At 35.8% G+C, this 23,081-nt stretch overlaps 1 protein-coding gene across 4 annotated transcripts in view; it reads right to left on the bottom strand.

The window, feature by feature from the left end:
• Positions 1 to 3,693: 3,693 nt before the first annotated feature.
• TAPT1 (transmembrane anterior posterior transformation 1) overlaps positions 3,694 to 23,081 on the bottom strand; it is a 37,525-nt gene continuing 18,137 nt past the window's right edge. For all 4 annotated transcript variants that reach the window (XM_085223430.1, XM_085223432.1, XM_085223431.1 and 1 more), the window contains 11 exons: positions 22,646 to 22,808; positions 18,675 to 18,810; positions 17,746 to 17,843; positions 17,523 to 17,592; positions 16,289 to 16,369; positions 15,686 to 15,795; positions 14,122 to 14,181; positions 13,004 to 13,072; positions 11,279 to 11,355; positions 8,305 to 8,465; positions 3,694 to 5,782 (listed from right to left, as the gene is read on the bottom strand). In XM_085223430.1, coding sequence (XP_085079556.1) covers positions 5,553 to 5,782; positions 8,305 to 8,465; positions 11,279 to 11,355; positions 13,004 to 13,072; positions 14,122 to 14,181; positions 15,686 to 15,795; positions 16,289 to 16,369; positions 17,523 to 17,592; positions 17,746 to 17,843; positions 18,675 to 18,810; positions 22,646 to 22,808 — 1,255 coding nt within the window. In that variant the 3' untranslated portion in view covers positions 3,694 to 5,552. The remainder of the gene's footprint in view (positions 5,783 to 8,304; positions 8,466 to 11,278; positions 11,356 to 13,003; positions 13,073 to 14,121; positions 14,182 to 15,685; positions 15,796 to 16,288; positions 16,370 to 17,522; positions 17,593 to 17,745; positions 17,844 to 18,674; positions 18,811 to 22,645; positions 22,809 to 23,081) is intronic.

Genomic DNA, 23,081 nt, shown 5'->3' with positions numbered 1-23,081 from the left:
TTAGAGTTTGTAGTTTTCTTACATTATACCAGGGGTTTGGCACACCTACTGCCCTCAGGCAACTCCAGGCAAAAATCCACAATATTGAAGACAGGAATTTTAATCGTTCATAAACTAAATCTGTCTGATTAAACACAAATAAATGACCAAAACTTCAGACTAAAAGCTGAAACTTACCTCACACACTTTGCCTTTTTGAACATAAGACCTATAAACAGGTAAATCAGTTCTGCAAAATGCCTCTGACCCCTGCAAAGAATCACCGACTACAAACACTCCAGATCTTTCTTCCATTTAAGAAACAGATGTAGCATGAATACCGGCTACAGAACATATTCATGCCTGTATGGAGGCAATACAGCATACGATTACTCAAGTACAGAACAGCACCAGAAAGCACTGCCACAGCTGAAGTAGCTCTCCCTGTTCACCTTTACAGGCAACTTCAGTGACCCAGGACAGCTCAAAAGGGGATTGTCTCCAAGCAGTAGCTAGTGCCAAGCCTCAGTGTAAGGCTCCATTTTTATTAGAGATCTGCCTTGCAGGAGTCCAAAGAGCAATGTTAACTGACCTGAAAACAAGGTCTCATAGCTTCAAGGTTAGCTATCCTTTGAGGATACTTCAAGAACTATTTCCAGAAGAGAATAGTTTAGCACAGCTCCTGCTGCCTTGGTTATAGGAAGAAGTTGGCTGATGGCTATATGCTGCCTTTAGCAAGAATGTCAAGCTCAAATCAATTCTGCATGAAAATTCTGGGGTGGCACTCAGTCCAGACATGAGGACTACACCAGTACCAATTAAGGCACCTTCTTGTTCTGATCTTGCATACTGAGCTGAAGAATTTGGCGTCCAACATTTTACATTTCTCATTAAGTTAGGCATCACTTCCAAAAGACTACACAATTCGACCTGTATATTACCTGTTTTTAATCTATACTACTTATTTTATACTGTCAGCATCAAATAGCATCAAGTGACTCCTCAGCTATCCAAATATTTATTCTCAAATGCAGTAGAGGATGTAAGCATGTCAGGACTGGACATCATTAAAATGGATACTTTCAGATATTCAAAATCAATGAGCATACTAACTTCGTTACTTTCTTCGTCTAACAAACTGAACATGGACAGGAATCAGCAACTGCAACATAAAACCTGCTTCTTCCTCGAACTCCAAGAGTTGCTCTATTAAAATGCACTTTTCTTGCAGCATTCCTCTCATATCACTAATCTGAGATTGAACATCTGTGATAAAAAATACGCAAGTAATAAATGCGCTATAATTCAGTACTTGTCTATTCAATAATACAGGATTTATTTAGTAAGCTAACTTACAGTAGAATTGCACTCTAAAAAATTAGAACCCCAGATAGTGCTGCTGCAACCCAGATCTTGGCACTCCCCCAAAATGAACTCCTCTTCCAGCCCTGTATGCACAACAATCTGCAGTCATGTTGGAAGACAGAACTGCCTCTAATTAACAAGGGGAAACAACTTCAAGATTAAAGAGGGCAGATTTAGGTTGGACAAAAGGAAGAAGCCTTTTAAAGTGAGGGTGGTGAGGCACTGGAACAGGTTGCCCAGAGGTGTGTTGATGCCCCATCCCTGGAGTCTTTCAAGGCGAAGCTGGATCAAGCCCCGAGCAACCTGATTTAGCTGTACCTGTCCCTGTTCATTGCAGGGGAGTTGCACTAGATGACATTTGAAGGTCCCTTCTGACTCTAAGGATTCTATGATTCTAAGAGTGCAGCCTTGGCTTTGCTTGACAGCACCACTGTACCACAAAGTGGTGAATGGGAGAACTGACAGTCTGCATAGTGGTGGTTGTGGAACAAAGGTAGGAAGAGCATTTTACATGCAGACAGACTGTAAAATACAAATTCACTTCATTGTAAGTGTATCCATAGATAACGCTTTAGCCAAAAGAGAAATATTTTAAGAAGCTGTAACAGGTTGATATCTTTGTGCTTATTAGAGCTGAGTGCTCACCAAAGAACATACTTTGGTATTACGAATCCATGATCCATCTTAAAACTGTTAGTGTTTATTTTAAATCACACTGCAACAGACACTGAACTTCCTCAGAAGTCTAACTAGGCTCAAGCTTAACAGGTAAAAGATATTATTCTCATTGAGAGAAAAAGACACAAATGATACAGGAGGTGTTTTTGAGATCATAATCTAACCATCTCATACATAATCTAAGCATCTCGTGCCACTATATAGAGGAAAATTTCCTTGTGATAAAGGAGAAAGCGCTGCTTTCAGTGCTTGTTTTCCGCCTCCCTCGTTAGCTGCCTAGTAACCAGAACCTCCTTAGAGGCAGCAAAATTAACACAGCCCAAATTCCTAAGAAAAAGCAATTCATCTCAGGTTTTATGCAAAAACTGTTTCGTAATTATGAAGAGCGTTCCCAAAGCCATGATTACCCAAGACTTCCACAGTTGGTACAATTCCTAGTTTACTTACAATAGTCTGGTCTGTAAGACAAAACATTGCTAAGATTCACACAACTTCACAGTTTGACTGCATTTATACTACACTTGAGTTGCAGCAATTCTTGCTTACTATATCAACTAGCTTCAGAATTGTACCGAGATCTCAGCTGAGCTGCAATAGCAGCCACAATCAAAGTCAGCAATGGCTTTGTATGATGTACAAAAACTGTCTAAATAAATATTTAGAATATAGAAAATTGTGCACCACAAAAAAACCACCAAACAAAACAAACGAGACAAAGTGCAAAAGTTTCAGGCTCTTGCAGTTAAGATGCAAACACTTGTGAAAACAGTGTACTTGTGACTGTAAAGCTTCTCTGCTTGAGAGGAAGTTCTGCTTGGCTGATGAACATCTGAATGGCTTCAGAAGATAAATTAAATAATCCTATAGAAAACACAGTTGTTACTTAATACTCGCATAATTAATAATCCTTGTTATGAATATATGCTGCATTCAGTGTACTTATTTGGAATTAATTTGGCAACTGTGACTTCACCTGAAATATCACTGCTTGCATCAGAACTGTCTAGATTTTAATCGTGGAGGGATTTATGAATTGAAGATCTCCATTTGTCCACTGCTCATCCTCTGGTGCTCTTATTCCACTATGAAAATAGAGCTTTTCAAGAAAAGTTACAGAAATGAAGAACTGTATTATCAACCAGAAATTTAGTCTTCACATTTTGCCTCCCTCACCCCTCAGCAAACCACTGGCAGCCCTGAGAGGACCAGTCAGGGTCAGGGATGAAGCTGCAACCTGCCATTAAATACCTCGTGCTGGATATTCCTGGGGTTAATCCCAGGAACACAAGAACAATCAGAGAGTTTGGAGCAAGTGAAAACTATGAAGATTCACACCCAGTTGGGCCCCCACCACTTCTGGAGAGTGGAACACAAAGTGCCGCATTAGCAATACCCTTCACTCCAACACCTCAGGTATTGCCTCTGAATTATTTTGATTCCTAAGCGAACAACATCAGCATCGTGTACACACACCAAAGGCAGATATAATTCCCATATTCAAAAGCCCAGGCATTACAATTGAATTGTAAAAACAAAGCAACAAAAGCTCCCAATACACGGATCTGGGCCATCTCCTGGCCTTACAGCTGTTAACTGTTATCCTTTCTCTGTACGGTAAACTCTGCAAATTTACCAATTATGAACACCAACAAAGAAATATTGACACTGTACTTTTTCTTTTTTAAACAAATATTACAAAATTGAATTTATTGAGTTTCACACAAGATGCACTTATAAAATTGATACAGAATGTCATTCAACAGAAAAAAAATGAAAACAATTCCAAGCTTCCTTTAGCAATTGCTAAATAATTCAGAAATAAGATACACCAAATTGACAGATAATCTGAATTTCAATATGTGAACATCTCCAATTAGTATAAAATACATCAAAAAGTATGGATTTCACATGTTTTTCCATAACAATTTTCTTTTTTTTCCTTCCCTGAACAGCCACCAGACTTTGGCCACCGCATCATCCACTCTCGATAGGAGCGGAGAGGTTGACAGACCACAGCAAGAAGTTTCCAGCAGAGCAGACCACACTAACCTGTATGGCCAAGCTACCTCATTACCAGGTCTGCTCAGATACCTCACAATTCTGCACTGTTATCTCCATTTTGCTAAACAACAGTAGTCCTGCAAGTTACAGGGAATAGCACATACATTATACTCACATTTTATATTCATCAATCAAATAAACTCCAGCTTTTCCACGACAAACTGTGAAACAGTGAAAGGTAAATGTTGTCATAATTTGTTCAGCACTGAAGTATTTGTATGATACTTTTCCTTGGAAAGCAAACTGGTGCTTACTTAAATACCTGGAAGGCATTTGAAGTTAATGCTGTGTTTTAATAACAACGTGAAGAATTTACCATTAACCACAGGGTATCTTCTGAGGCCTAAATTTTGATAGGAAATGCATTTCATTCTTGGTTTCAGGTTTCCAAATTGTCTTCCATCAACTCTCCCACAACTGCTCCTTACACCAAAAAGTAGGATGCACTGTAAAACTTAAATGCACTTTATAAAGTTAATCTATGTGAGTTTGCCTAAAACCAATCCTTTAAATGGGTAATTCTGATTTGATTGTCAGTATGTGCTTTTACAAGCATATTCTCAGGCCATCTTTAAAGATGCCATCTTTAGTAGTTAAACAAAATAAAAAAAAAAGCAGTGTAATATACTTTTCTGTTGCATCAGTGCCATTCATACAATCCCAAATAACAGTCATTCCTCAACATATACATGTACTCCCCTTTATTTTTTTTTTTCCTACAGCAAGAAAAAAATCCTGAGCTTTTAAAAATACTTTTATAAATAATTTGTCTTGCAGGACACACAGCTGAACACAACAAATGATTATACTTCATATTTGCCCAGTTAAGCAGGACCTTCATTATATTTTGTATCTGAGATCTTTCCTGGGTGCTTGGTACTTAGATAAAATAATATGCAGTAAATCTTTTATTTAACAGCAAATTTTTATTCTGATTAATTCAGATATACCTTGAAAAGATTTTTCTGTTGATAATAGCTATCCTGACTTAATGTTTTATGTGCCAATGCTGAATGTTGAAATAAGCACAAATACTGAATTCTCTTTGCAGATGTTTAATAAAACAAGATAACTGGAAAGGCAAGCTTCCTGTCATGCTGTCATACACTTCCAGGAGTATCTTTACACTGGAAGAACCTTCACAAAAAGTAGTATGTTCTGGAAGCATGGTTTCATAATGCAGAACAGGATTATGCTTTTTTCCCCAGTCTATTTTCCAGAAAAGTGATACTGCAGCTCTGCCACCAGGCTAGAGACTCATGATCCACCACATTTTCCAAGAGGCAAGTTAACCTGACCTAACGCCAAGCCAGGATACCTGTAGAAAGAAATTAGTATTTTTTTTTTTTTCCATTAATAATTTAAGTTTTTAAATAAATATTTATGTGCCTTTTTGGGCAACTGTCCATTCTGGTAGCATCTTCTGTCCAACAGCTCAGTATCCTCAGCACATTGATTAAAAAAAAAACTTAGTCAATTCTGTTTCCACAAATAGTAAACCTGTCTATCTCCAACAAGTCTTTCTTTGAAGACCTATGTTTTAATTCTGAACTGTCTTGGCTTATATCTTTTTCTTCTCCATCAGGAGTTGTCAGGAATTGATCAGAACTGCTTGTTACAAGTAAAGATGGCAGACTGTCCTTCTGATGCACAGGCTGACTGGTAACTGACGTAGATCCATTTTCATCTGTGGAAAACCCTGTTGGAAGAAAAGACAATTACAAAGATAATCATGAATTTAGCACAGATATACTGACACACCTTTAACACTGAAGTTCATCCAAAGCAGTCCTGAAAAAGCACAATCTAACAAAGAAGCAGATACGACAAATGTTTTGTGGAAGTCAGGTAACTACTAAGCCACCATCTCTTCTTAGTTTTAACATAAGTAGAGCGATGAACAAAAATGGTTTTTTTCTAATATGGTAAAGGATAAAAACTGAATTCTAAAGAAGTTTAGATAAGGAGCAAGAACATAAGCAGATGTTTTATTGAACTCTTTTGTATGTTGCAGTAAGTAGCCAGAAGTCTGACTCTGCATCCTCGTGCAGTCTATTTTTGTTTGCTTCAACAAGAAGATTTCTGACAGTCACTGTATGAGTCATACAACTACTCTCTACTGAGATAAATAAAAGGAATCTCTGTGGAATGAATTAGATGTGCCTAATCCTCTACATATGTACAGTAAACCTGGTTTCTCTTGGGATGATTATTAAGTGACTCATGCAGAGCTACAGACTTCAATAGCAAAGGATCTTAAAGCAGTACTACTAGAGCTATTTTTATTCCTGCCTCTTATTTCAGTGGAATTGATCACTGGTCCTAACAACTTAAGATACTTAATGAGTAATAGCTGTGTACTATTTCCACCTTTTGTTAAACATAAAAAAAATAGTAAAATGCATACACAAGTAACAATGAAATCAAACTTCCTTATTCACTCGCCCCTCATAACTGAGTATCTAAAGGAATCTAAAGAAATCTGACAAATGTTGGGAGTGCTGCAAAATGGTCCAATGAAAAATTATTTGACAGAATGGCAGCTCTGTGCAAATTATTCACTCAAAATAATTACTACAAAAACTTTATTCTATATAGCTCTACACAGTATATCCTATCTACTGCTTGAAGGTAAAAGATTACCCCTCACAGTATTATGCTAGTCGAAGTTACTAAGCTTGCCTCAAAAAAGGGGAGAAGTGGTTCCAATGGTAGATCTTTGTTATAAAGGTATTTTTCTACTCAAGAAGCTTCTGGAGAAAAGCTGACTTACATTATAGGCTGATAGAAATTAGATTCAGTTAATTTATTCATTATCTTACACTTATTCTAGTAAGAAATGAGTAGAGAGAATATATGGAAAAAACTTGGTAAGCAAGGCACAAGGATTAATCAATATTGCAGAGTTCAGCAGTAACGATACAGACACACAAGCTGAGGAAGGTGAAATCATTCTTGAACGTAATTGAGGTTTCTAATACATATAGAGATGCAAGAGGGTATGAAACACTGAAAAATGTCTGAAAATTGAGCCTCCCCATCACTTATGGAAGTTAAGGAAATCCAAATAAAACGAACTGAAGTTTTTTAGTTGCTACTTTTAATTATAAATTTGAGGAAACAAGCATCTCTGCTGACTGACCTGGTAAAATTCCTGCAGTTTCAGTTAAAAATACTCTTCAAGATTGATTTACTGCAAGTTTAAGGGTCACTCTAAGCACAGCTTATTAAACCTCATATCCAAGTGCAGTCTTAGAATGTTTAATTAAAACATCAGCATCAGTATGATACAGTTCTCCAAAGAAAGGCAAAAGGCATTCAGACCAATTCCTATCACATTCTTTTACACTGAAACTAAAGCAGCTCTATGATTTTAAGCTATTTGGAAATGATACACCATGTTTCAGCCTGATGTCACTTGACACAGCTGAGATAAAGGGAATCGTAACCGAAGCACTGACAGATTATTAACTCTGCTACTGCTGGCAAGATACTCTGATGACTTACATTTCAAGCTGTTCAAGTCTTTGGCAAGCAAAAGAGTGAACACAATAAACACCTGACTGTTAAGATCTCTAGGGCTCTCACCAAACTCTACACAGAAGAAGATATACAATCCAATTCTGCTGACTGAAACAATGAGAATTTCTGTTTTCTTCTATAACTTATCACAGGAATATAATGTAATGCCTCACACCAATTACTTATCAACCACTAATGCTGAGGACCTATATGTGGAAGCAACGCTGCACATGCTTAAAACAAAGGTATGTAAAGACAAGCTGAAATTCCTGTTTAGATTTCATAAAGTTTTTCATTCATGTGTTCATTAGAATTGTAAATAGTTATGTCTATGCTGCATCACGCTTTACATTAATTTCCATAATGAATGGAATGTTTCTTTAAGCTTCAGCACTACCAGAGATTGAATGTAAATATTTACTTGTGTAGCACTGTCATTTTTTATCACCTCCATTGTATCAGGGTAGGATTTTTTTTTTTTTTAATTAGAACGGAGAGTATTTACAAGCAAAGGATGATGCATGAACTAAAGGTAATACATTCTACTTGCAGACGTGCTTACACCTGTGATACTGTACAATTAATTGGTCCGGTAACAGAGTGTGTGGCAAACAGCAGCACACATCTACTTCAATATTGGATTTAGTTTGAAAATTATTTTCATTACAGCTGAAAACAGAATGAGACATTCAAGCTTACCATGGGTAGATTTAAACATGCTTTGTGGTTTGCCAGCTGGCTTCCCTGCAGAGGCACTCGGGACAGGATTGAATAATTTCTCCTCCATTTTTGCTTCCTTTACATACTGACATGATTTCCCCAGCAATACAATGCTGTTAAGGACTTTTAGGGATATTAACCTGGATAAATAAAAGGATTTAAATAAATACATGCATTGTCAAGTATTATTATATTAAAATAACTGCATATCATTAGTGTTATCTTGGAACAATTAGCTGAGAAATTAAATCCTTAAATAGTAAGATCAAAAGTTAATTTGCTTTTCTTAATATTTTGTTTCAGGTTCAGCGCATAAAAATAACTTCTCTCCCTCAGAAGACATCTAGAAGAAAACATCAAGTTTTATAGAATGACAGGAAAGGCTAAGCCATTTAGTGCATCAAATATTTTAACAAAGAATTAACAAGGGCTCTCAGCAGAGGAAGTCCAAGATAATTGCGTTACTGCCAAGTCTGTAACCTTAAGTGTACTCAGACAATGACTGGAAGCGGACTTGGAAACAAGATGACAAATATCCAGCATCCCTAAATTACAGATTTAATCATTCAAAGTCCTTTTTGGTATGACAAAAGACAGCTCATAAATTTCAGCAAAACCAAGGGGCAGCATCACATTCATGGCAGTACAGAGCAGTTGATGGCAGATTCCTTTTCTACTATCAATAATTTGTAGCATGGATTTCAGTACAAATCTGAGAATCTGTTTATTATGAGCACTGCTAACAGACTAAAAGGAGGATGTGAGAATAAGTGAACGTTCACAGATGAAAATCCATAGAGTGGTTTGACTGCTTAATCATTAAGTAGCCAAGCACACTTAAGCAGCATCATCATCATCTCTGACTGCGTTAATGTAATCACAGTTTGTCAAATACAGAAAACGAAGTACATCACGTTAAGGAAATTTTATGTAATGCATTTCTTTTTAGAAGAAATTTAGAGAAATGGAAGAAGAATGTAGACCATTTCAGTATTGAGAAGAAAAATTTTAGTATCCAAGCAACCACAATTATCTTATACAAGCTGAATAATATGACTCTATAATTTATTTGGTTATCAGGACAGATTTTGTAGAAATAGAGTTGAGAAGTTCTCCTATTTTTTTAATCTATCCTATTGCGTTTAAAACTTAACAAAAGTTTAATCCTACATTTGTTTTTTTAAATCTAATGTATGCTTTTGTCCAGAGACAGTAGGTGTTTATACCATGTTTTGAAGTAATGATGGAAACTAGAATGCGTTCTCACTTTTCAATAAGGAAAAAATAAAACCTCAAATTTACTTATTCTTGTGGAGTAGAAGTTTAACTTTCTAATTATAGGCTTGAACACAGCCCAACAAAATGGTAACGGTCCAAATCTCTAAAGAAAGCCCTCATTGTTGCCTCTTTCCCCATTCTACAATTCTCCCTTGTTCAACCAAATGTACTTGTCCTTGACTGCATACTACAGCTTCCCACAGACTAGCAACTATGCCTTCAAAGAACAGTGTTTTATCCTGTATGTTAATCACTGTACTTTTTTCTTTCCTCCATCTTCCTAGCTACAAAGACAGACAAAATTCCAGGACAGGAGCAGTGGAACGGTAGAAAAAAACAAAAACAAAAACAACATTCTGCAGTATGAAGGTGCTGAGCTTAGTACATCACAGCATGAATGTGATGATCAGGGGCTAGTGCTTTAGGGGGAATATAATGTATTCTGGGGAAAAACTTCAAGTATGATGCTTGATAACTTCCTAGCTATCCTACATTAAAAAGAAAGGTCACTACACTGATGTGCCCTGGACACATCAGACTGAGTTCCATTTCTATTGGCTATCGAGGTTACAGTAGATCTAAGAGTTTATCTACTTAAAAAAAAAAAGTGAAGTCATCCTATATTTTTCATAAGGAGCTGTAAAACAGAAATCTGCTCTTCCAAAGTATCCCTGAAGAACTTCTGCCCTAGATCTAACAGTCTTTCTTCCTTTTGTAACAAACACAACCAGGTGGAACACTGGAACACACTGCTATTCCCACAATGCTATAGGCAAATACGAACAGTCATCCTGTCATAACACACATGATAATTCACAGCATATCCAGAACTTCTCTGCACTGCAGGAATTTGAATTACTTTTTGGTCAATTTTAGGAGGAGCTGACTGTTCCAAATCAGTCAGTACTGGGAGACAACAAATGCTCACACAGTTCAGCTTTCCTAGAAACTGGCCACCACCACAGTCTGTACAGCATGTACCTTAAGACAAGCAGACTAGACTGGATTTAAAGTATAACTAAATGCATCTCAGAATTGCATGCAGAGCAGTGAGCATTTAAGGATAACACAAGTGTAAACTGACAAGACACTGAAGGGATAAATGCAGGTCAGTGATTTTATATAAAAATTCTAATTGTGACAGGACAGAATATTCCTTAGCCAAGATTTCTTACTGGCCCCAACCCTCCTAGAAAGATATGCCTCAAATCTTGCACTTGCACTTATATGTATAGCAGCTACATAACAAGAAACCACACATTTAACAACCAAAAAACAGAATTCAGGCTCTGCTTTGAGTGCTTAAAGTGCTGGGCATACTGCATCTCCAATTCTTCTTACAAGAAGTTTCATCCCTTCAAATTCAACTTCTCCGTTTATGACAAGAAACAAATGCCACCCCACTGCATAAAATTCCTTTGGCTATCTTTCCATTCATTATTTTCACTATTTAATTGCTTATTGAAGGCTAAAATCCTCAAATACACTTACTTAGGGACTAATCTTTTTCCAAGCTTAGCTTGTTAGCAGAAGCATTTTACACATTCCTTTATTCAACATAAATGGAGTTTATATGTATGGCCAGATGTATCAACAGAAGTGTTTTTTTTTTTTTTTTTTTACCACATCTGATTACATAATGCTAAGTACTTTCTGATTGTGTGCTTTTACTTACCCACAGTAGAAGAGCACAACACAGACATAGGCTAAGACTCCTTGTACTTTTATTGAGCTTGTTACGACTCTCATGAGCTGTTTTAAGGATAAAAGTTAAACAGTTACAGCATGCAGCATACAATTAACAGAATATTCTAACAAACTGCATATTGGGTAAACACAAGACAAAAATAGGAAAAAAATGTTTTAATAGTAATTTATTCTAACATTCCCCTTGACAGTGCTGACTACTCAATAATTTGGTTTAAATAAATACTGTACCAGCATCTAGATACAACTCTGCTTTAGCAGAGTTCCCTACAAAGGGAAGAGGATAGACTTAAGACTACATATTAGGAAAAAATTCTTTACTGTGAGGGTGGTGAGACACTGGAATAGGTTGCCCAGAGAGGTTGTGGATGCCCTCTCCTTGGAAGCATTCAAGGCCAGGCTGGATGGGGCTGTGAGCAACCTGGTCTAGTGGGAGGTGTCCCTGCCTACAACAGGAGAGTTGAAACAAGTAAGGGTCCCTTCCAACCCAAACCATTCTATGACTAGTGCTTATTAGCACTAGCAATGATTTCCAGTAAGATAAATGAAAAAGCATCCCTAAAAATCAAGAACCAGAAAGTGACTTAATAATCAAGAAGTGCTGATGTGGTAAAAGAATTACAGTGTTTCACAATATATGAACATTATGAAAACAAACTTGTTTTGTGGACTAGGGACATGAATCCCAAGTTAAAATTACAGAAGATCCTGAATTCTGTTTTTAATGTCAATATTTCACAGTTAGAGCTCCAACTCAGCAAAATGCTTCCGTTTGTATTAAAATCTGTTACTACCAAGGATAACATTGAATTAACTTGAAAAAGGCATTTCAATTCTCTCTGGATGCGCTTTATTAACTTTTATGATTATAGTTTTTTTTTGTTTTTTTTTTTTAAATCCTGGCTAAGAAACAGGCAAAGCTTGTAAATAGTATTTCCCCTCCCCCATCTCTACAGAAAACATAACATTTAAAATTCATTCACACAGACAGTCTTCAAGGGAAATCATGAATTAACATATTTGCTTGCAAAGTAAGTACGTGCTCCCACTACCATAACTGCAGCTTGTCTACACGTGCATAGGGTAAAGTTACAGCAGCTATTTACAGAAAACACTGTGTAATAGTTAATTCAGCACAGACAGCACATGGATGCAATTGCAATAACAAATGGTTTCATTTTATATGTGATGAGGTCAGCTCCTTCAGCGCCACATACTCAAGAACAGCTCAGAAGTAAAGTGCCCCCAAGAAAACAGCTACTGAACATAGCATTACAGGGACAACAACAACAAGGACTCCTGTAAGAACCTAAAAAGCCCAGCGCATTACTGCTAACCTTCTGGCAACAAGCTGCTTTGACTTTTCTGAATGAATGAACAGGATACTTGCCAAAAGGAATAATGTTTAATAACCACAGATGTACTTTAATTCCGCTGCAGCAATCCAAGTGCTGATGAGTTCTACAAATTTAATATGTATACAACTTTTTATGAAAGGCTGATACTCACTGTCACGTTCGTGAAGCTCTAACTAGTATGCAGTACAACTTATACTGAATACTAAGTAAATCTTGTAGCATCACTTCAGTTATTGAAGGAAATTGTTCTGAAAACATCAAAATGAGCTAGCCATCTCACAAGCATATTCTCAATAAAGATCTTACAGAAAACGGATAGGAAAGGTACGACTTACTAAAACAGCCAGTGGAAGAGGAATAAAACCCATTCTTCTAGAAACAGAGTCACTATAATCTGTATAAGCCTGGAAAAAGAAAAAAAAGAAAAAAGGAAGAATAAGAAACTATGCATGCAAAGGACTGGTCTCGTTTTAGCTTGTACATCCTCTACATCAGAATCAATCTATACTGACAAACACAATAGTGGTATAAAGTGTACAGATTTACATTTTGAAATGCAAACGCAGATATCTGTGCTCACAGACCAAAAAAAGTAATACTATCGTGACCAGTAAGATCAGCTTCAGCCATCTAAATATTCCACTTGCTATTGATAATACAAATCTCTAAACAGTTAGGACAGTGAACCTAACACACTGCAATATCTCACCTGTACACTGTTTCAAGCTTAGAGACCTCTTTATACTAATTTGACTTTGATCCTCAACTATTACAAAGAAAAACCCGTATGAGGGATAAAAAGCCGCTATCACACCATTAGTTTTAAAGCATTCTAAAATACCTATATTAACTTGGGGTAACTGCCTTAGAACTCTTTAAAAATGGTTACATTCGCACTCTCAAAGCACAACTACTCTGCATGAAATCCTTAATGCAGGATTGAAAGCCATGCTGAAGTCGGATTGTATCACAAAGGCACTCATTTTGCATAGAAGATCATCCAGAGAAGGAATAAAGTATTCAGAACTAAAAAACACTTTTTCTATTAATAAGTTATTGGCAATTAATTGCTTGCATGGTATCTAACTTCTGTATTAGCTATACCTAATACATTCCTAACAACAGCAATTGAACCTATCCAGTAAAACAACCTGAATTAGCACAAACAATCAAGTTAACAAATAGAGCATCCATCCAGAGCACTCATGAATAGATTGAAACTCATTCAAGAAAGGTGTGCTGTAAACAGCACATCAGAAACAGTTCTCATGAAAAACAGAAACAATGTTTTGTAAAAACCCATGCAACAGTACTAACATACATGGTACAAATATCCACATACTAGCTACCTGCATAAGCTGATTAGGTATACCTAAGTATTCATTCCAATATCTCATTATATCAATTAAAATCGTTAATAAAAGAAAAAAAATGCCTTCATTTTCAGGCTTACATTTTTCTGTCGACTGCTAACAAGGTCAAATGCAAGACTGGCTCTGTACTCACTGTAGACCTGGAAAAAATCCAGCACATCAGATGCGTGATTAATGCATGAGCATACTCTACAGAAGCAACAGAATTATTAATAAAATTTCTGTAAAATTATAAACATTTACGTACAGACCAAAGGAGTCAAACCCACTAATCCTGAGATTTAGCTGCGCCCTTCAACAGATAAGCCTGCATTTCTATAGTAAAGTAACTTACACATATATATAACAAATAAGACTGCAATGCTTTAGGAATTGAGTGAGACTTTATAAAGCATTTACTGAATTTGAAGACAATCAGCACCACAAAGTATGAGGAATCACATTTACTTTTCTCCTTGATTGTTTTCAAGTACATGAAGGATAGCAGTGAGATCAAATTAAACAAGTGAGCAAGCTTACTTATATACTAAGCAAGTGATCCCATGAAAATAAGAAATATATATCAAAATGATGAAGGAAACTTTCTCTTTTTAAAACAATCCTATGCATTAAGACAGAAAAGCACTGATTTTAAGGATAACTTGTAGTGCAACATGCACAGCGGGTGCTCAAAACTTCTAACAAAGTCTGACCTAGCAAACACAAGCCATTATATCTTCATACAGAAGAACTGCCAGGTTCATTAAATAAACCTTGCAGAAGTGTTACCTACTGTCCTCCACATCCCAAGCTGTGTCAGCACACTGAAGCATACTAGATTTGTGGCTGCCATAACTTCATTATTTCTCTTCTCTAAACTTTCTACATGAAAGCAGGACATCCATAAATGCCTCTGGTATAAGGGAGCTTATCAAGTACATCTATTAAACTTGTTTCCATAACATACAATGTAGCTATTATAGGGATGCTGAAAATGATAGCACTTCAAGTTTTGACCTCATTTCCTGAAAAGTGGTTTTAACAGTGAAGAAATGCTAACATCTTTTCACTAATTTATCAAGCACATTTGAATTCACACAATGCTCAGGACAAATGACCTGAACCATCATGCCACACTACACAAAAACTAATCTCATCTACTATCTCAAAGGAAGAACTACATAATATATGTTCTACGAAATTATAGGGCTGGAAAACTAATAGATAATCTGTTTCATTTTTGTGCTGCAGGAACAGTGGAAAATGCTTCTGATTTCAGATCCCACCTTTAGCATGCATGCAAGAACAGAAATTCAGCAGTCTTACAAAATCTGTTTTTTGTTTTTTTTTTTTCTAACTCAACTAGTGACCACTTCACAAAGTTACCTGCCAGTTACGTGAACTGTGGTTATTATGTGAACTGCTACACAATACTTTCAGAAAGTTCATGGATCTGGAACTGCTACTTTAGAAGCAGACGTGTTTCTTGCACACAATGAACTTCTGAAGAACTTTTAAAGATCAAAATGTTACCAAGCTTTCCCAAATTATACCTATGTATGGAAATAACAATTGTTACATTTTCTGTACTGGAATCGATTTTAATATAAAAAAACAGCAAACTAAACTTAAAATAGCGCTCAACATTCCAAACACAATACCTACATCTGCTGTGATGTCATTGAATTTTGTAATAAAGGCATGTTTCACAATATCCACCGCAATTTCTGAAGCAACCACCATGCAGACATCTGGGAATAACACCCAAAGATGATCTGAAGATTGAGAAGAAATAAGTCAGACCATTTAATTTGACTCCAGTATACAAAATGACAATCACAAGACTTTTGATCAACTGCCAGAAATCCTCAAGTGCCCAAAGCAGCGTCAGTAATTTACATCACCACTTAGCCTGTAGTGTGCCAATTCCCTTGAATTTCATTGCTCTTCTAGAAACTTATCAGTGCTATACAATTAATGCCACAACCAGGAGCCCTGACATTATAAAGCTTTATCTTGACTAGTCTGCCTTTACGCATACTGGATAGCACTTGCAGTTTGAACCTTGTAATGTACATAAATAACACTCAAGCAAAATACACCACATATATCCAGGCTCAACAGCATAAAAAATGTAATAATTTTATTAAAACCTACATTCTAGTCAATGTTAATTAAGTATTTAATATTTAATTATGAATTTCATTATATTATCAACAGTGTAGGAATTTATTGTTTTCCATTTTATTTTTCCACTAATTTACTTACCTGGATTCCACGAGAACTGTTCCATATTTCTTAGACATACAATTAGTAGCAGCACATAATTGGTGAACCTCTCTTTTATATCTAGTTTAAAAAAAAAAAAAAAAAAAAAGATGTCAACTCCAAACAAACATTTATCTACATACATGGATACGCATTCATTCTGTGGTTTTATTTACCACATTTTAGATTAGACAATCTTTCCCACAAACTATTTGATCAAATTTGAGAGGGGGATGCTGGAAACTTCACCACAGACAAAATTTCTGCATCAACCCCCCCAATATACTGCATCAACTCAGATTTCTCAACATAAAATTTTGCAACTTGCTACCACCTTTATTAGTAAGTTAAAATACAGTTATCTTTCTTGTTAACTTCCGTGCCTTCCTGGTCTAATCCAAAAAGAATTAGCACCTCCTAGTGCAGAAACAGAGACAAAACACTCACCCATGCTATAACTGGATCCACGATTAGAAAAAAGGCTTTCAAGCCAACTACAGAGCCTTATTTAGGAGATTTCTTCCGAGTCTTTTTTTTTTTACTGCCACCTTGGCAGGGCTGGATGCTATCAACTCAGTTATTAGAATTGTAAGAATGCTATCAGAAAAGCAGGGAGACCTGAGAAAGAGTCTTATGATGTGACTTCCCAGACTAGGCAGGGAGTTCTTCTCGTTTAGTAGCCTAATTCTAAAAATGATCCATACAGCTTGCTTCACTTTTTTCTTCTTGCACATGTAATTTTAATAAGACTTTCATTCTTAAGCCAACAATTTCATGTCATCTTTACATTATTATTTATTTTAAAAAAGGTATTTCTGAAGCATCCCCATGACTGTCAAACAGTGTACATTCTGGGACCGCTGTCAGCACAGCATACTACAAGTTAACTTCTTGAAAATGCAGAAGACCTCGGGGGTTTAGAAGTTTGGATATCTCAATAGCATAACTTAGATTTTAAATTTGTATGCAACAAGCTATTGGCTGTGTACTAAGCCTGGTTCAGTATCTCAAGCAAAAGCCAGCCACTTGAGGAAATATTTTTCCCTCAAGAACGTTACTGTGTTCTTAAAAGTGAAATTCCATTTTTATCCCACTGAGCCAAAAGTAAAATGGAAGATCTAGAATTCAAGTCAGAGAGCTCACATTTATTGAAATAAAGCAGTTCTAACATTAATATTAAATAATAATCAGCCTCTTATTTCACATTTTCCCCGATTAGCACAGCCATACATACCACTATTTGACATTTGAAAAAGATTGTTCTTCTCAAACTTCTTGAAAACACTTCCTTTTATTTCAACGAACTGCAATTTTTAAAAGCAGTTATTTAGTTTTTATTTATGACAAACTGGTGTAAACAAATCAGACAATCAACATGAAAATAGACAATATGGTACACTAGAATGAAGGCTGCTGAAAAGATTTAAGATAGCCATAGAACAAAGTTATATACTCACGTTATTGGACATCATGATGGTAAGTAGTGATTTATTGTGAGAGTTAAAGGCCACGTTAAGGGTTGTTGCTTGAACCATTATAAGAATAGCATGCAGGACTGTAGATAGCAGGGTTAAGGAAACAGATTTGGAAATAATTCTTCTGCACAACAGCACTGAACAGTATCAAAATTGGTTTTCCTATTTTGCTACGAAGATAAACACAAAAAAGTTTTCACCTCTGTCAACCTCTGCCTTTTTGCAGCAGGACAGCATCTTAAATCTATGTAATATATCCAGACTGCTTTACAGCATGTAACAATTTGTATTTTTTTTTTCCCCCTGAAATACTTCAATCAGACAGGAGAAATAGCAACATTACCTGGGAAAAAAAAAAAAAAAAAAAGAACAAAACAAACAACCCAGTAAGACTCATTTAACTTTGCCTAAAGATACCAGAGGAAATGGGAAGATGAAAGAATTTATAACTATCTGTGATTCCACCAGTTCACTGTAACATTACTTCATATATGCGTGCATTTCTCTATTTTAAGGAAATGTTTTCCAGCTACACATTTGTAACATCTCACTAAACAAGATCACTGTTTTCAAGGCCCCGTGACCCGAAATAATCACAAAACACAAATCAATATTCCCATGAAGTACGCAGATACCACTTGTCATCTTACTACTCATCAGGTATTAAAAAAGTTGCCCACTACTGCAAGTGAAATATCATTATAAGGTTTTTTTTTTTTTTAAAGATTAAGTTAGAAGCTTTTTCACTTTGTTTTTAAAAAACGTAGTACCAACAATCTTACTTTGGAAGTAAATAAATACTTACATAGGAATAGAACTAAATTTTCAAATATATTCTAAAAATAATTCCAAGTAGCTCCTGCAAAATTTAATTTATAAAATTCTGCAATTTACTGAAGAAAAAAGGATACAGACATACAGCACTGCCATGAAGAAGTGAGGAATCACACCTATATGGGCTCGTTTTCTTTCCTTAGGTTCTGTAGCAGTCCAATAAAGAGCATCCAAAATATCTTGTCCAAATGAAGAAAACAAACGATCAGCCACCTAAACAAGAAGAACTTTTTACTGCCTTACAGCAATAATATTCTCTACAACACGTGGTTATGTCAGTGTGAATACACCTCAAACTAAAAAGCTTTTCACTTATTTGTGAGTTTTCACCTCTTTCACATATCAATCCAGCTGATCTTACAGTTACATGGGTCCTTTTATAAATACGGCAACTCATCTCTCTCAAATTTACCTTCCCAACAGTATTCATGATATGAAATCACGTGGTATTATCTTAGATGCTTCCTTGGAAGACATCCAAGTTCAGACTTTGGCCTCTGATAAAGAACTATGCATGTTGTGTAAAACCATCCCATTTTTTCTCTATTCCCCTGGACTTAAAAGAAGAAAAGTGAATGCCAAACGCATGACAGGGAATATCAGCTCCCAGGTATAAAAGGGACTTAAATTAGGTTTGGCTGTATAATTTTTTCCATCTTGGAATAAGGTACATACTCAATACAGATCTCTGCATAAAGCAGAAATAAAAATAAAAAATATTAAAACATAACATCAAGAGATTAAGAGGGACTAGACAGTCTGCCAAAAAAAAAACCAAAAAACGGCTGAAACAAAAAACCCTCACAACCCCAAACCTACAAACATCTGAAGTTTAATCCAAAGAATATGTAAAAAAAAAAAAAACCCTACAAAAAAAAAAACCTCTAGACAGCATTATTAGAATAGATAGGAAAAACATGGGCAGCAAACTGAGCTTGTAATTCAGTATCACAGCAAAAAAGGTCACAAAATCCTACCAATTTTCAAAGCTTCCTGATCAGCAAGCATATAGAAATGAAGATCATTACAAGGAAATACTTTCTTTCCTGCCTATACACTGAAATTTAGTAATTTTTAAATTAAGCTGCACAAAGGAAAAAAAAAATCACTTTAAAAATTACACTGGGTATTACAAGTCATATATAGCTAAATTAGAACTTATCTTTTAGCACTGATCAAGCAAAAAGTAGGAAAAGCTAATTACCTCTAATTAATAAACAAAATTGATAATTCTTACTGTCTTTCTGGAAGATGACAATTTTGGACATGTTAAAACAGCAAGCAGCAATACAGAACTGAACCTGCAAATATTTCAATATACCATATTGAAATACCCTACCTACACCATATTGAACCATACCCTATTAACTAAAAAAATAAATTGTGGACACAACGTTGAATTCATATGATTTCCAAGCTTGGTTAATTAACAGAGTTCTAACAGCAAATATACTGAAGGGACAGAAATTACACGTTTTAACTTATTTGAGCCAACATTCCTTCAAATTTCCTGATACATGATGGCTAAATAAGAACAATTGACAATACGTTTCAAATGAGCTGGACTTTCATCTTCCATCTTTTAACTAACTTGACTGCTACTCTTTAATTGTCACCTATAAACACAAAGTAAACCCTGAGCTGATTAATTATCACAAATCTGAAGTTCAAAAAAAACATCAGTTTGAGAGATATTTACAGCGGCACTGTTTTCGGCTTTTAAATTTGTAAGTCTAGATGGTCTGTCTTATTTGGTTCCTGCTCATTGTGATGACCCACTGAGTGACTACATCTACTACAGAATGCTTAGAATTTCATAAGATTTTGTCACAATATTGTGAGGGTTTTAACAGATGAAATGGTGACTTTGCTTTCCTTTTTACTAACAGAAGTCTTGTTCCTTTTCTTATAGGTAGAAAATATTAAAACCCATGGCACAATATTGTTGTCTGCTTTTCCAAATGGGACTTACCTAAACCCTACATGCCGGCTCCAGGCTCCAGCAGAATTCCATGGTGAGCGCTGTCACCAGCATAACGCACACTGGGGCTTCACAAGGAGCAGGAGCCGGTGGGTCTGAATCTAAAAAAGAAAAGTGTCATTTAATTGTGCTGAATGCTCCCCTTAGGCTGCCTACCTGGAGCATTCAGCACATACTTTGAAGATGTGGCAATCCTTGTGTCCAGGAGGATATTCCCAAGACACGCTAACAGCCGAAAACATTAAGACATTGTAAACATCTCCACTGCTCAGTGATTTAAGTAAATTAAAAAGATGTTCTAATTTTGTAAGTTCGTGAAGATGTAAAGGTTGATACATGTGTATTTTATTTGAATACGTAAGGTTTATCTTAAGCACATGTTTAACATCTCGTGTAACAGATTCGTAATGAAATCCACTCAAGTAGACTAAATAACCTGTTGAAAGATGACAATCAACAAAGTCTTTCATTAGGATTTCATGATTTCATGGTGGTTTTTTTTTGTTTTGTTTTGTTTTTTCTGGCTGATTCTATAGCTGCAACATACTGCTGTAATAAGCTCCTCAAAAAACATGTCCTCTGTATTGACATGGGGGCATCATGAGATATCAAGGAAATTAAATACCATTTCCAACTTCAAAGTCTGGTTTAAGTTTTCTAATAATTATAGTAACTATACACTGCAACATTTCCTCCTTTCTGCCCCCATGACAGGAAAAGGAAATTTGGGCACCACCAGGCTGCTTCTTGAGACAGAATCTTTGGATTCTGCCAAATGTAACAAAGAAACTCAACTCTTAATTCAAAAGGACACAATACAGAGTTTCCAACTCACAGGAAACACTGCAGTCTCCATTCAGACTACTTGGTAAGCACTTGGTGTTGAACTTTCTGGCATTAAGTGAAGTGACTCAAAGGCTTCTCAAAGACTATTAAGTGATAATCTCTCGCAGGTTATGGAACTATTTATGGATGAATATTCCCAACACAACTACAATCCAGACACTAAACTGTCATCAAATTACCGATTTTTACATGATTGTCATCAAATCTAAAATCAAAATTAAAAAAACCCTTGAATAAGCACCTTAAGTGGCTTGTATGACAGTTAGCTGACTTTGAAATTTGTTCTTCATGCAGTACTTTCCATATTTTATGAGATGAGAACAAATATTTTAGATAAAATATACAGATTTTGCACATAGTCCCAACTAAGCCAAGGTACAACAGATATTCAAAAAAAGATTAATATGCTATTCAGAGATCCCAGAACCTGCATAAAGCACCTCATGTACAAAGCTGCAACAATCCTTTTAAGAGGTATCACTACATAGGGCGCTAGCATGCCCTATGTTTGCAGATTGGAGATTGGAGATAAGATTTTAGCTATAAGGGCTCTGTTTACTTAGTGAATCACTGATCAACAAAGCGCAATTAAAATCTCATGCTTTACATTAGCATCAGAGCAGATTCTTTTTTTCCCTTCAGGGTTTCTCTTTATGCCTCGTTTTATTGTCCCAAACCAGAATTTTATTTTTTTTTTTTTTGTTTCTCTAGATTCATTCAACTTACCCATGCGTCCTCAGATTTTTGTCTGTCAGTCAGTACTGAGACAGGTTAAGCAGCAGCATGTGCTACTGCATATAATGAAAGCTATATTTCTATAACCAAGAAATAAAAAACAGATTTTCTGTTTTCTTACATCTTTCTTCTCTGTTCTCTCTCACGATCTTATCACTAATTCAAATCAAGTCTTTAATTCTATCAACAAGTTCAAAAAGTTGTACATTCTGCTTTTTGATTTTCTATCCTTCTACCAGAGTTCTCAATTCTCATTCATCTGAACAGCTCCATAAGCTCCAGGATCTAGGTAATATGAAACACCATCTAGAAAATTTATTTTTCATGAACTATTCTGTTCCACTACATTTAGGTTGTATATAAGAACCATTTGTACATTTGGGAGGATGAAACATGCCATACTCTACATACAAATATCATAACACACCAGTATTTTTTAAGCATTCTGAAAAAACATGCTTGATATTCTGATGCTCAAATTCTTACCTCAAGCATGTTATAGATGATGTAGAGCTTTATGACAGACTGCCCCCTTATAAGATGATACATCATAGAGTAGTCAACATAGTGCATCATGAAGTAGCAGATGACCAATATCACTCCTTTGAGAATGTCACACACCTGAGCAGGTTGCAGCAAACGTCTATCGCTGAAATACAAAGGGCAAGAAATTTCACTAAGGGTCATATATATATCCACAACATACAAATGATAGCAAGTCAGTATGAATCTACCGAAGCTATTTAGCAAGGATGCATCTCAATGTAGTCTATTTCACTCCCAACACATATGGAACACCATCATCATGATAAACACTTATGCATCATACTCTTGAACAGGATCACCTAATCTGTCACATCCATTTACTCAGATTATCGTCCTTGGCCAAGAGTCCCCACAAGTTAATTACTTTCTGCATGAA

This window comes from Meleagris gallopavo, chromosome 4, assembly GCF_905368555.1.
Source record: "Meleagris gallopavo chromosome 4, MGAL_WU_HG_1.1, whole genome shotgun sequence".
NCBI lineage: Eukaryota > Metazoa > Chordata > Aves > Galliformes > Phasianidae > Meleagris > Meleagris gallopavo.
Note: the sequence above shows the minus strand (reverse complement) of the source record. Positions and strands in the feature narration are given on the sequence as shown.